The following is a 14,983-nucleotide window of genomic DNA, read 5'->3' on the forward strand; positions in this document are numbered from 1 at the left end:
CCCCAGGATCACTGCCAAACTGGAACCATCCTGACAGGAAGGGAGGATACATTATTGCCCTAATTCAGCAGCTCCTTCCACTACTGTGTTTTATTTGTTTTGTTTTGTTTTGTTTTGTTTTTCTTTTAGCCACAAAGGGAGAGGAATGTTTTGTTTTGTTTTCTTTTTTGAGATGGAGTCTCACTGTCACCCAGGCTGAAGTGCAGTGGCGCATCTCAGCTCTCTGCAACCTCTGCCTCCTAGGTTCAAGTGATTCTCCTCCCTCAGCCTCCCGAGTAGCTGGGACTACAGGTATGTGCCACCACACCCGGCTAATTTTTTATTTTTAGTAGAGATGGGGTTTTACCATGTTGGCCAGGCTGGTCTTGAACTCCTGACCTCAGGTTATCCACCCGCCTTGGCCTCCCAAAGTGCTGGGATTGCAGGCATGAGCCACCACGCCCGGCCTCCACTTCTGTTTTAAACTCCCATTTGGCCTTCGGAACGCCGTAATAGAATTCTGTTTTAAAGTTTGCCTCTGGGGACATCAATTTCCTCATCTGAAAAATGGGGATAATAATACTGACTTCACAGGTCTGTTGTGAGAGTTAAATGAAATTATACATATAGTCCAGGTAGTGGCTCATGCCTGTAATCCCAGCACGTTGGGAGACTGAGGCAGGAGGATCACTTAACCTTGGCAGTTTGAGACCAGCCTGGGCAACATAGGGAGGCCCCATCTCTACAAAAGATTAATTAATTTTAAGAAAAGAAATTATATACATAAAGCACATACAGTAGGTCCTGGCCCCAAGAAAGCATAGACTAAACATTTACTATTGTCATGCCGACTTACTACCCTTTCTTTGCAATTGCAAACTCTGAAGAATTCTGAAAAACAAACATTTTTTCATAAGCCATCGGCAGCCAAACATGACCTGAATTGGCATTGAGTATTTTTTTTTTTTTTTTGACATGGAGTCTCTTTGTTGCCCAGGCTGGAATGCAGTTGGTGCAATCTTGGCTCACTGCAACCTCGACCTCCTGAGTTCAAGTGGTTCTCCTACCTCAGCCTCCTGAGTAGCTGGGATTACAGACATGTGCCACCATGCCTGGCTAATTTTTGTATTTTTAGTAGAGATGGGGTTTCCCCATGTTGACCAGGCTGGTCTCGAACTCCTGACCTCAGGTGATCTGCCCACCTCGGTCTCCCAAAGTGTTGGGATTACAGGCATGAGCCACCGTGCCCAACCATGTTGAGTATTTATAGTCTGTTTCTCCTGCTTGGTGTGAATATTCATATGATTTCCCCTGTAGACATAGTATATTTGGTTACAGTGATCTGCCTCTGATCTCACTGTAGATAGTATGTAATAGATGGTATATGCAGCATGTTATTAGGTTGAATCAAATGAAATTGCTGTTTCTGTGGGTCAAAAACAGTCCTAATATGAGATCGGAAAGGGCATCCTTGAAAATGTTGATGGAGGCCGGACATGGTGGCTCATGCCTATAATCCCAGCACTTTGGGAGACCAAGGAGGGTGGATCACCTGAGGAGTTCGAGATCAGCCTGACCAACATGGTGAAACCCTGTCTCTACTAAAAATACAAACATTAGCCGGGCGTGGTGGCATGTACTTGTAACTCCAGCTACTCAGGAGGCTGAGGCAGGAGAATCACTTGAATCTGGGAGGTGGAGGTTGCAGTGAGCCGAGATCGAGCCACTGCACTCCAGCCTGGGGGACAAGAGCAAGACTCTGTCTCAAAAAAACAAAAGAAAAGAAAAGAAAATGTCGATGGGGTGGAGTTCGGGCAGGGAGAGGAAGTAAATAAGATGTTGAAGACTGTCGCATTCTCTCCAGCAAACCCATATTTCTCCCTGCAGAGTAGTGAAGCCCCGTGTCAACTCACTGAGGCCCAAGGGATTAGGGCTGGGTGCCAACCTGACCGAGGCCCAGGCCTTGACCCCTACCGGCCCCTCCCGCATGCCAAGGCCAGATGAGCAAGGGAAGGATAAGGAAGATCAGCCTCAAGGGCTGGTGCCTGGAGGAGCTGTAATGGTTCTTTCTGGCCCTCACCGAGGCCTCTATGGGAAGGTAAGGAACCAAGATAGCCCAGGAGCCCAAAACAGGCAGCAGGGAATGTTGATCTGAGGGTCAGAGGGAGGAAGACTTGGGTTTGAGGTAGAAAGGCTGGGAGTCCTAGTCTTTTAGGCCTGCTTGGCCCACTGCCACACTCAGTAACCCAGGACCACTTGCTGGCCTTTGTGAGCCTCAGTTCCCAGCTAAAAGGAAGAGAATGCCATATGCCACGAGTCCCTGAGGATTAAATGCTTAAAGGATCTAAGGAAGCCCCACAGTCAGCTGAGGGAGACACAGGAACCAGACCTGGTCCCACTTCTTAGGGGTCAGAGTCTGGTCGGGGAGACAGAGGAAGCAGGCCTCTTAGAGGTGAGAGGTGGACAGCTTGGTCCTAGGAATGTGGGTGGAGTCCACAACCCCTACCTAACTTCTTCCCCTCAACACTTTAGGTGGAAGGCCTCGATCCTGACAATGTTAGGGCCATGGTTCGTCTGGCTGTGGGGAGCCGGATGGTGACTGTTAGTGAGTACTGCCTACGGCCCGTCTCCCAGCAGGAATTTGACAAGAAAGCCTTTGATCTCAGTGAGTGAGCCTCTTGTAGAGCTAGGGGAGTTGGCAAAGCATTCCTGGGGATGGCAGGGCCTGGCTTATGGAATGGTTTTAGATCTGCAGCAGGGAGGGGCAGCAGTCTGCCTGACAGGTGTGACTTCCAGTCAGAGGTCAGGAGGTGAAAATGGACATAAGTGACTTATTCCATTTGATTGGAGAAAGGTGGATGTCATACCCCTGGGTCTGTAGCCTGTCTCTGAATGGGAAGAAACGGGTACAGAAATCAGTTCCTACTCTCAGGATCTTTGTCCATTTGTGGTGATGAACCTCTCTTTTACTAGGGAGTAAGAACTACTAGGATTAGTGTATGACCGAGAAGAAAGGAATTCTAGGCAGACAGAATAGCACAGGTGAAGGCGTTGCGGTAGGATGGGCAGTTTGGCAGATGGGTACAGACAGAGCTCTCTGGGAATCTCTAGTCCACGTTAGGTGGGCATTGTTGCTGTGGGCTAGGGCGGCTGTGGGAGGGTTCCTGAAGGAAGCCAAAATGGTTAGGTCAAGGAGAGGCATTCTACTAGCAAAGCATGAGGGGAGAGAGGGGCACTTTGGCAAGTGGGAGGCGGCCCTAGGCTGAGACATGGCCTTGGAAGGAAAGGGCAGTGAGACACTGAGGCTCTGTCCTGGTTCTCCTCCTAACCCCTTGAACAGGCCAGGTAAGGAAAACTTCCTTCCCCAGGGCAACAGAACAGAACTGCCTCATTACGGAAGACCCTCCGGAATCAAGAACTCCACATCCAGCAGGACAACTCAGAGAGGAAGCGGAAACACCTTCCAGACCGGTGGGACTCGGAGCATGTGGGAGGGGGCAAGAGGGCAGGCAGGGCTGTGGATAGGCTTGAGCAGCCAGGGAAGGCTTTCAAGGCAGGACAGGCTCATAGAAGGAACTGGGAACCGCATTGTGGGTGGGTTTCATAGCATAGGCAAAGGGAGGACTGGAAAGTGCATCTGATGAAGAGCTAAGCCTGGTGCTGCCACCTTCTCCACAGACAGAATGGGCCTGCAGCCAAGATTGAGAAAGCAGCCCCCAGGAGTCAGCACTGGTTGCACAGGGACCTGCGCGTGCGGTTTGTGGACAAGATGTACAAAGGCGGCCAGTATTATAACACCAAGGTAGGAACCCCTGCAGCCTGGGTCCCCTCCCTCCCCCAGGGACTGGGCCCCCTTACCTCTCTAAAAATCTCACATCCCCCTGACCTGTATCCCCAGATGATAATTGAAGATGTCCTAAGCCCAGATACCTGTGTATGTCAGACAGATGAAGGCCGAGTCCTGGAAGGTGAGTTTGAGCGATTGCAACTGGAGCGTGATCATCCTGGAGGTTGATCAAGAAGAGTGTCTTAGGCCCAGAGCCTGGCCCAGGCAAAGCTGAGAGGTTGGGCAGAGTTCAGGTATTTTGCAAGGCCTAGTATCCTCTTACAGAACATTGGACACTTCCATGATGGTAGTTATCTTGAGCCCCACTCTCCTGGTCTGTCAAGTTTTCTTTTTCTTTCTTTCTGTTTTTTTTTTTTTTTTTTGAGACAGCGTCTTGCTCTGTTGCCCAGGCTGAAGTGCAGTGGCGCGATCTTGACTCATTGCAACCTCTGCCTTCTGGTTTCAAGCGATAATCCTGCCTCAGCCTCCCGAGTAGCTGGGACTACAGGCAAGTGCCACCACTCCTGGCTAATTTTTGTATTTTTAGTAGGGACGGGGTTTCACCATGTTGACCATGCTGGTCTTGAACTCCTGACCTCAAGTGATCCTCCCGCCTTGGCCTCTAAAGTGCTGGGATTACAAGCATGAGCCACTGCTCCTGGCCTCCGGTCTGTCAAATTAGCATGGAAATTACTTTCTTCCTCCTGTGATTGGTACCTTGGTGAAGGGATGTGTATTGAGCTCTCAGTGCAGCGCAGGGCTTAAAACATGCCAACAATAAACGGTGCCTGTTCTTATCACTACCACCATATGGACATGCTCCCTTTATTACAGTGATTTTTGTAAACTACTCCTTAGGCTTCCTCATCTGTGAAATGGATGCAGTGGGACTCTATCTGTCAATAGGGCATAGAGTAGCTCCAGAGAATACAGGAAAGGCCCTTCTTTTTTTTTTTTTTTGAAATGGGGTCTTGTTTTATCACCTAGGCTGGAGTGCAGTGGCACAATCATGGATCACTGCCACCTAGAATTCCTGGTTTCAAGCCATCCTCCCACCTCAGCCTCCTGAGTAGCTGGGACTGCAAGCATACATGACCATGCCTGGCTAATTTTAAAATTTTTTGTAGGCTGGGTGCAGTGGCTCATGCCTGTAATCCCAGCACCCTGGGAGGCCGAAGTGGGAGGATCACCTGAGGTCACAAGTTTGAGACCAGCCTGACCAACAGCTCAAAACCCCGTCTCTACTAAAAATACAAAATTAGCTGGGTGTGGTAGTGGGCACCTGTAATCCCAGCTACTTGGGAGGCTGAGGCAGGAGAATCATTTGAACCCAGGAGGCGGAGGTCGCAGTGAGCCTAGATTGCGCCCTTGCACTCCAGCCTGGGCAACAAGAATAAAACTCTGACTCAAAAAAAAATTTTTTATAGAGACAAGGTCTGACCATCTTGCCCAGGTTGGTCTCAAACTCCTGGGCTCAAGAGATCCTCCCACCTCAGCCTCCTAAAGTGCTGGGTCTAGAGGTGTGAGCCACCACACCTGGCCAGGAAGGACCCTTCTGACAGGACCCCGACTGGGCTGGTCCTTGCCGTGGGCCTCACTCCCCTCTCCCTTACCTGTAGGCCTGAGGGAAGACATGCTGGAGACACTCGTTCCCAAGGCAGAGGGCGACCGTGTGATGGTGGTGCTGGGCCCACAGGCTGGAAGGGTGAGTCTCAAACCTGGCAGTGGAGGTTTGTGGGCCATTCACGGCCTGTCCCAGGGTCTAGGCTGGCCTTGCTGATTTCACTTCACCTCTGTTCCAGGTGGGACATTTGCTGAGCCGGGACAGAGCACGGAGCCGGGCTTTGGTGCAACTGCCAAGAGAGAATCAGGTGGTGGAGCTTCACTACGATGCCGTCTGCCAGTACACGGGCCCTAGTGACACAGATGAAGACTGACCCATGGGACTCCTCCCATCCCCTAGGCTGTTACCAGTTCTGTACAGTATGAGGAAGTTGCCTTCAAGAAGGTGGAAAGATCATTGTTCCATCCTCTACTTCTGGTGCAGTCCTGGGACAAGGACAAGGGACTTGGATGGATGAACCAGTAGGGAAGCTAGAAACAAACCCAGTATTTGCCAGAATTTAGGGCATAATAAAAACCATTTCAGATACTTAATAGAAAGATGTGATCATAAGTGGTATGATGAGCTGCGAGTTAAGGTGGGAACCGAGTTGACTGAGGTGGGAACCATTTCATTTTTCAGCCTTGCTTTCCTGCTCTGGGTACAGGACAAGTTAAAGGACTCATTTGATTATGAGCTCACTCTTGGAATATAAAAACTATGAGCTTAGGCACAGTGGCACATGCCTGTAATCCCAGCACTTTGGGAGGCTGAAGTGGGTGGATCACTTGAGGCCAGGAGTTCAAGACCAGCCTGGCCAACAAGGCAAAACCCTGTCTCTACTAAAAGTATAAAAATACAAAAAAATAGCCAAGTGTGGTGATATATGCCTATAATCACAGCTACTCAGGAAGCCGAGGCAAGAGAATTGCTTGAACCCGGGAGGTAGAGGATGCAGTGAGTCCAGATCATGCCACTGCACTCCAGCCCAGGGGACAGAGTTAGACTCTGTCTCAAAAATAAAAAAAATCTGACTCTTGACTAGATGCTGTGGAATCTGAAGTACTACATCTCTGAACAACTTCCTGAGCAAGAATTCTAGCAACTAGCAGCAGAGTCTGCTTTCACTCTCAGATTAGAGCAAGACCCCAGAGAATATGCTGAGCCTGGGGTCTTCCTCTATTACGCTATTATGCAGACTGGAGTGCAGTGGTACAATCATAGTTCACAGCAGCATTGACCTGGGCTCAAGTGATCTTCCCGCCTCAGCCTCCCAAAGTGCTGGGATTATAGGTGTGAGCCACCACGGCTGGCCTCTGGCTTATATCTTTTTAATCTTAGGGAGGATGTTCCCAATTTCTCACATCCAGTAGTCAGTTTCCTATGCTTTATGTGCTTCACCCTGTCAAGAAGGCCTCCTCCTTTCTCCAGTCATAATAAACCAGCCTTGGGTAGCGCCTTCAAGAAGAGCTAAAGCTCCCCAGGGAATGGCACTGGGCTCTGTCTCTGCCCTGTAACACGACATAACCCAGCCATTTCACACACCCTCCATCTCCTCCCTGTGCCACAATGCTAAAGTAGATAATCAGCTTCAGATTTCCTGGAATTCATCTTTCTCCTAAGCCTACGCTTGAAAATGGGGCCCCGAGTTCTTGAATATAGCCCTTTGTCCAGAACACCTACCTCCAGGCAGAGCGCCTGGTCTCTCCTGACAGTCCACTGGGACTTTTTGTGCTTTGCCTTGAAAGGAGCCCTGCTGATCCCCATTTTTAGGACAGGGCTCCTTACATTCAGGGAAGTGTGGACAATATAAGGAGGCTTTCCCAATCTGCCCCTTGTTCACTGTGCACAAACAAAGCCTTGTATCTGAAGATCCTTTGAATCTGTGCAGTGTTCTCTCAGCTTGCTGCCTGGCATCTGCCTGCTGCCAAAGTTGCTCTTGTGGCAGTGGTTACTGCGGCAACGGCTTCTGTGAACTCGAGAATTCTCTACAGGCCCCTCACAAGCTGGGGACTGTGACCTGTACAATTTGTCCAGACTGGCTTTTTTCACATCATGGTGATTGAGCAAGAAGTAGATTAAAAGGCATCTGCCTCTTCTGCCGAGCCTCCAGAAGTTTCCTCAGCAGGAGGCTGCTTCTGTTAAAAATTGTCCAGACTTAGCCTTGAATTTGTAGCAGCAGACTCAGAAAGCAGCTTCTTTGCCTTTCAGAGAGAAGTCAATTATTGGGGTGATGGAGGCTGCTGCCGGGACTGTGCTTGGTGGCAGATATGGACAGGTCAGCCTTTTTTTTTTTTTCCTTAACTTTTTTGAATATAATAGAGACAGGGTCTCACTATATGCTCAGGCTGGTCTTAAACTCCTGGGCTCGGGTGATCTTCCCATCTCAGCATTCCAAAGTGCTGGGATTACAGGCATGGGCCACTGCACCCAGCCTCTCAGCTCTCTCTTTTTTTTTTTTTTTTTTTTTGAGACGGAGTTTCACTCTTTTTGCCTAGGCTGGAGTATAATGGCACAATCTTGGCTCACTTCAACATCCGCCTCCCAGGTTCAAGCGATTCTCCTGCCTCAGCCTCCCGAGTAGCTGGGATTACAGGCCTACACCACCACACCTGGGTAATTTTTGTATTTTCAGTAGAGACGGGGTTTCTCCATGTTGGTCAGGCTGATCTCAAACTGCTGACCTTGTGATTCACCCGCCTCAGCCTCCCAAAGTGCTGGGATTACAGCCGTGAGCCACTGCACCCGGCCTCAGCTCTCTTTTCTAACATTCCTTCCTCATTCAAGGGAATGCTCCCCTCCACTCCCACACTGAGGCCACCTCTTCATCTCCATGTCTGCAGCACCATGAAGAGGGATGAAATAGTCTAACAGCTTATAAAGCTAAGTGGGGATGGGTTCCCACCAAGTCCCCTATCAATCACCCCAATACATTCAACAAACACCTCTTGAGCCCCTAACTGAATGCCAAGTATCCTGCATGCTAGAGGAACAGTATGGAGTAAATCACTTAATATCAAGACCCTACTATATTCCAGGCAGCATCACGGGTACTGAGTATGGAGCTATGAGCAAAACAAACAAAGATCCTTGCCCTTATGGGGCTGATGGCTCCACTGGGGCTGAGACAGTGAGTAATAAGCAGAAGTAAGTTATGGAGGATGTTACAAGAAGGTAAGAACCGTGGGGGAAAGGGGCAGTATTAATAGGATGGTCACAGAAAGCCTTAGGGAGGTGACATTAAGCAAAGGTATTAAAGGAAGTAAGGGATGGTCATGCAGCTATCTGGAGAAAGTGGTCTAGGCAGGGGAAACGAAGTGCAAAGGCCCTGTGGTAGTGCTGTTGCTGGTGTGTGTGAGGAACGGCCAGGAGGCCGGTGTGGCTGCAGGGGAGTAAGAGAGGGCGAAGGAAGGAGGTCAGGTCTGGGAGATCCTGTAGTGCATAAGGTCAGTCCACTGGAACTACTGTGGCTTTTGTTGTGACTGAAGTGGAAATCATGAGAAGCCTCCTTGTAGCCACTGCCAAAGACTGCCAGTTGATAACTCCCTGCTTGCCGTACACGCCCCACCATGTGCACACACAACTACGCTAACTAAATACATTTGTCCTCAGTGCTTTGGTCAATCTAGCTGATTTCCACTGTTGGGAACACATCATTTTCCTGCCCAGCAATGCTTCCTTTTTTTTTTTTTTTGAGACAGGGTCTCACTCTGTCTCCCAGGCTGATTGTGCAGGGGCCTGATCATGGCTTACTGCAGCCTTGATCCCCTGGGCTCAAGCAATCTTCCCGCCTCCTGAGTAGCTGAGATTACAGGTGTGTGCCACCACACCCAGCTAATTTTTAAAAAATTGTTAGAGGTCAGGAGCACTGGCTCACACCTGTAATCCCAGCACTTTGGGAGGCCGAGGTGGGCAGACTACCTGAGGTCAGGAGTTTGAGACCAGCCTGGACAATGGTGAAACCCCATGTCTACTAAAAATAGAAAAATTAGCCAGCCGTGGTGACGCGCACCTGTAATCCCAGCTACTTGGGAGGCTGAGGCAGGAAAATTGCTTGAGCCCAGAAGGCAGAGGTTGCAGTGAGCTGAGATCGTGCCACTGCACTCCAGCCTGGGTGACAGAGCAAGACTCCATCTCAATTTTTAAGAAAATGGCCAGGTGTGGTGGCTCATGCCTGTAATCCCAGCACTTTGGGAGGCTGAGGGCGGGCGGATCACCAGGTCAAGAGATCGAGACCATCCTGGCCAACATGGTGAAACCCCGTCTCTACTAAAAATACAAGGCCAGGTGCGGTGGCTCATGCCTGTAATCCCAGCACTTCGGGAGGCAGAGGCAGGCAGATCACCTGAGGTCAGGAGTTTGAGACCAGCCTGACTAACATGGTGAAACCCCATTTCTACTAAAAATACAAAAAATTAGCCGGGCGTGGTGGCACATGCCTGTAGTCCCAGTTACTTAGGAGGCTGAGGCAGGAGAATCGCTTGAACCCGGGAGGCAGAGGTTGCAGTGAGCCAAGATTGTGCCACTGCACTCCAGCCTGGCAACAGAGACTCCATCTTAAACAAAAGAATTTTTTTTTTTGTAGAGACAAGTTCTCACAGTGTTGCTCAGGCTGGTCTCAAACTCCTGGGTTCAAGCGATCATCCTGCCTCAGCCTCCCAAATGCGAGGATTACAGGTATGATCCACCTCTCGTAGCAGCAAAGCTTCTTCCTGTAGGGTGTGCCCTTTCATCACTATCAGTGGAGTACTTGTCTCAAATTTGGGAGGCAGCTTCCTTTCCAGGCCTTTGGGATCCTCGGCACTTGACTTCCACACACCCCTGGTGTTTTACCTTGCCTCTGGAAGAGTTATCAATGCCTGAAGATCACGAGACACCAGAAGCTAAAGGGGAGAAGCACTATATCTGCAATGGACTGAATGTGGCCCCCCGTCAAGCTCATATGTTGAAATCATGGCTGGGCATGGTGGCTCACACCTGTAATCCCAACACTTTGAGCGGCCGAAGCAGGTAGATCACGAGGTCAGGAATTCGAGACCAGCCTCCCAAAGTGCTGGGTTTGAGAGGGAGAAGTCATCAAACCATAACAGTATGTAATCTTTGGAAACTTGCTTTCTCCCCACTGAACATTCTAGATTTCTTTTTTTTTTTTTTTTTTGAGACAGGGTCTTGTTCTATTGCCCAGGCTGGAGTGCAGTGCTCCAATTATAGGTCACTGCCACCTCAAACTCCCAGGCTCAGGTATTCCTCGCCCCTCTGCCTCTTGAGCAGTTAGGACTACAGGTATGCCCCACCACACCTGGCTAATTTTTTTAATTTTTAGTTGAGACAGGGTCTTGCTATGTTGCCCAGGCTGGTCTTGAACTCTTGGCCTCAAGCGATCCTCCTGCCTTGGCCTCTCAAAGTGCTGGGATTCTATTTTTCTTTTTTTTGAGACGGAGTCTTATTCTGTGCCCAGGCTTGGGGGCAGTGGCACAATCTCAGCTCACTGCAACCTCTGCCTACCAGGTTCAAGTGATTCTCCTGCCTCAGCCTCCCAAGTAGCTGGGACTACAGGTGTGCACCACCACGCCTGGCTAATTTTGGTATTTTTTATTAGAAATGGAGTTTTACCATATTGGACCGACTGCTTTAGAGCTCCTGACCTCATGATCTGTTTGCCTCAGCCTCCCAAAGTGCTGTGATTACAGGCATGAGCCACCGCACCTGGCCTTGTATTTTTAGTAGAGACGGGGTTTCACCATGTTGGCCAGGATGATCTCGATCTCTTGACCTGGTGATCCGCCCGCCCTCAGCCTCCCAAAGTGCTGGGATTACAGGCATGAGCCACCACACCTGGCCATTTTCTTAAAAATTGAGATGGAGTCTTGCTCTGTCACCCAGGCTGGAGTGCAGTGGCACGATCTCAGCTCACTGCAACCTCTGCCTTCTGGGCTCAAGCAATTTTCCTGCCTCAGCCTCCCAAGTAGCTGGGATTACAGGTGCCCACCACCATGCCTGGATAATTTTTCAATTTTTTAGTAGAGAAGAGGTTTCTCCATATTGGCCAGGCTGGTCTTGAACTCCTGACTTCAGGTGATCCACCCACTTCAGCCTCCCAAAGTGCTGGGATTACAGACATGACTCACTGCACCTGGCTAGTTTTATCTTTACACTCATGTAGCAGTTGATGTATGTGTCAGGCACTGTTTTGTCCCCTTTACATTCACATTTATTTATTTATTTAGAGGCCAAGTTTCACTCTGTTGCCCAGACTGGAGTGCAGTGGCACAATCTCAGCTCATCTCTGCCTCCCAGATTCAAGTGATTCTCCTGCCTTAACCTCCCATGTAGCTGGGATTACAGGCCCCTGCTACCACACTCAGCGAATTTTTTTTGTGTGCTTTTAGTAGAGACGGGGGTTTCCCCATTTTGGCCAGGCTGGTCTCGAACTCCTGACCTCAGGTGATCCACCCACCTCAGCCTCCCAAAATGCTGGAATTATAGGTGTGACCCACTACGCCCAGCTCACAATCCTTTAAATCATTTAACTCCTCATAATGGCCTGTAGGATACACAGTTACCATGCCCATTTTAGAGATGAGGGAACTGAGGCACAGGAGTGGCTAAATGATTTGCACAATAGTTCTAGCTGTCAAGCAGAGAGCCAGGATTGTAAGCCAGGCAGGCCAGGCCTGAGTGTACGTTCTCATCCCTCCGCTTCATGCCTTTGCTCCCAGCTGTTGCTATGATTCCTGTTTGCCTGTAGGTGTAGCTGTTCATTTATTCCTGCTGTCATGCAGTATTCTGTGGTGTGCATGTGCAGTCTGTACGTCCATATTCTGTTGTAACAGGCCTTTGGGCTGTTTCTGGTTTTTGTTGTTGGGAGCAATGCTGCGGTGCTCGCTCCCACACACATCTCCTGGTCCACATAGGCATGCAGACTCTCAGAGGGGAATCTGAGGGTTATAGGGTTTGCATGTCTCTAACTTCTCCAGGTGATGCCAGACTATTTCTCCAAGTGAATGCTAGCTCAGTCCCCAGGCCTCCCCAGGCCTCAGTTTCCCTATGTATGAGGTAGGCCATTTGGAGACTTGAAGCTCTCAGATACAAGAACAGCAGTTTTGGGGAGCTGAGCAGGTCTGGGGTGTGACTGACATTCCTAGGTACCTGAAGGAGGAACGGCACATCTCCAGATGGGACCTGCAGTCCTTGCTGGAAACTTCCATGGCTCCCCACACGTGCAGGTTCAAAGCCTCTCTCCTGAACCTAGGCTGAGAGTCCCTTCTGCAGTGGCAGTTCCAACCTCCCTCCCATGTCCCCACTCACAGCTAAGCTTCAGGCCTAGAGCACTTCCAACCTGCTGATCAGGGCAAGCCTTGATGTGGCCTTCAAGGCCATTGCAAGTGTTCATTGTGACACTGCTCACTGAGCAGTCACGGTGTGCCAGGAGTATCTCCAGCATCTGGACAGATGGCACTAAATGGGTATTGAGGGATTGAATGAGGGATCAATAATGATATCCAATTCGATTCAGTGGTTTCAGAGGTTTTTCTAAGTGCCTTCCATTTATTAACTCATTTCACATTCACAGATGACCCCACAAAGTAAGGACTATTGTTATCCCCATTGTACTGACGGGGAAGCTGAGGCCCAGAGGAGCTTGGGTCCCTTACCCGAGGTCACACAGCTTGTGAGTGGGGGAGCTGAGGAAATGTGAGAAATTGTCGTTCCCAAGCTGTGAGGTGCCACATGGGGGCCAAGATAAAATTCTTCTGCTTTTTCTTTTTAGAGATAAGGTCTCACCATCATTCAGGTTGCAGTACAGTGGCGCAATCATGGCTCACTGCTACCTCCAACTCCTGAGCTCAAGGGATCCTCCCACCTCAGCCTCCTGAGTAGCTGGGATTACAGGCCACTGCCCCTATGGCGGGCTAATTTTTAAAATTTTTTATTTTCTGTAACGATTGGGCTTTGCCATCTTGCCCATGCTGGTCTTGAACTCCTGGGCTAAAGCAGTCCTGCTGCTTCAACCTCCCAAAGCCCTGAGATTACAGGCATGAGCCACTGTGCCTGGCCTGTTCTCCATCTTTCTTTTTTTTTTCTTCTTTTTTTTTCTTTTTTTTACTTGAAGTGGCTTCAGAATGTTCTCCATCTTTCTACTTCTCTCTACCTCCAGATCTATCCCCTTGAACACTAATTCAGGGGACACTAAACATCTGCTACATTTGCTGATTATTTTCTAAACTAACATTTAAAAGTTGCATATTTCCTTTTCAAGGTATGCGAATGATTTTTTTTTTTTTTTGAGACGGAGTCATGCTCTGTTGCCCAGGCTGGAGTGCAGTGACGTGATCTCGGCTCACTATAACCTTCGTCTCCTGGGTTCAAACAATTCTTCTACCTCAGCCTCCCGAGTAGTTGGGATTACAGGCGTCTGCCACGATGCCCAGCTAATTTTTGCATTTTTTAGTAGAGACAGGGTTTCACCACGTTGGCGAGGCTGGTTTCGAACTCCTGACCTCAGGCTATCTTCCTGCCTCAGCCTCCCAAAGTGCTGAGATTATAGGTGTAAGCCACCGTGCCTGGCCAATTTTTTTTATTTTTTATTTTTTTAAGCAAGGTCTGGCTCTATTGCCCAAGCTGGAGTGCAGTGCGTGCAACCTCAGCTCACTACAGCCTCTGCCTTCCAGGCTCAAGCCATCCTCTTCCTCCCACCTCAGCCTCCTGAGTAGCTGAGACCACAGGCACGTTCCACCATGCCTGGCTAATTTTTATATTTTTTGTAGAAGTGGAATTTTGCTTTGTTGCCCAGGCTGGTCTTGAACCTCTGAGTTCAAGGGATCTGCACACCTCAGCCTCCCAAAGTGTTGGGATTACAGGTGTGAGCCACTGTGCCAGGCTGGAATGAGTTTTCCCATTATGGACTATAGTAATTTACTAATCATTTTAATATCACGTTTCATATCTCATATATATATATATATATATATATATATATGGGTTTTTTTAAGATGGAGTTTCACTCTTGTCACCCAAGCTGGAGTGCAGTGGCGCAATCTTGGCTCATTGGCTCACCACAACCTCCACCTCCTGGGTTCAAGCGATTCTCCTGCCTCAGCCTCCAGAGTAGCTGGGATTACAGGTACCTGCCACCATACCTGGCTAATTTTTTGTATTTTTAGTAGAGACAGGGTTTCACCATGTTAGCCCAGCTGTTCTCGAATTCCTGACCTCAGGTGATCTGCCCACCTTGGCCTCCCAAAGTGCTGGGATTACAGGTGTGAGCCACTGTGCCCAACCCATTCATACTTTTTATTACTCTCTTGATTGGTATCAGTAACTTGGAGGTACTTTATTTTTTAATTTTAATTTTTATTTTATTATTATTATTTTTTGAGATGGAGTTTCACTCTTGTTACCCAGGCTGGAGTGCAATGGTGCGATCTTGGCTCACCGCAACTTCCGCCTCCTGGGTTCAAGCAATTCTCCTGCCTCAGCCTCCCAAGTAGCTGGGACTACAGGCATGCGCCACCATGCCCAGCTAATTTTTGTGTTTTTAGTAGAGATGGGGTTTCACCATGTTGACCGGGATG

At 49.2% G+C, this 14,983-nt stretch overlaps 1 protein-coding gene across 1 annotated transcript in view; it reads left to right on the plus strand.

The window, feature by feature from the left end:
* The window catches only part of GPKOW (G-patch domain and KOW motifs), a 29,426-nt gene extending 23,170 nt beyond the window's left edge, over positions 1–6,256 (plus strand). Inside the window, exons 8-14 of the mRNA XM_012471610.3 lie at positions 1,867–2,077; positions 2,512–2,644; positions 3,348–3,450; positions 3,658–3,781; positions 3,878–3,947; positions 5,425–5,510; positions 5,608–6,256. Coding sequence (XP_012327033.2) covers positions 1,867–2,077; positions 2,512–2,644; positions 3,348–3,450; positions 3,658–3,781; positions 3,878–3,947; positions 5,425–5,510; positions 5,608–5,742 — 862 coding nt within the window. The 3' untranslated portion in view covers positions 5,743–6,256. The remainder of the gene's footprint in view (positions 1–1,866; positions 2,078–2,511; positions 2,645–3,347; positions 3,451–3,657; positions 3,782–3,877; positions 3,948–5,424; positions 5,511–5,607) is intronic.
* The last annotated feature ends 8,727 nt before the right edge of the window (positions 6,257–14,983 follow it).

The sequence above is a fragment of the Aotus nancymaae genome, unplaced genomic scaffold (assembly GCF_030222135.1).
Source record: "Aotus nancymaae isolate 86718 unplaced genomic scaffold, 86718_ANA_hifiasm-v0.15.2.pri h1tg000058l, whole genome shotgun sequence".
Classification (NCBI taxonomy): domain Eukaryota; kingdom Metazoa; phylum Chordata; class Mammalia; order Primates; family Aotidae; genus Aotus; species Aotus nancymaae.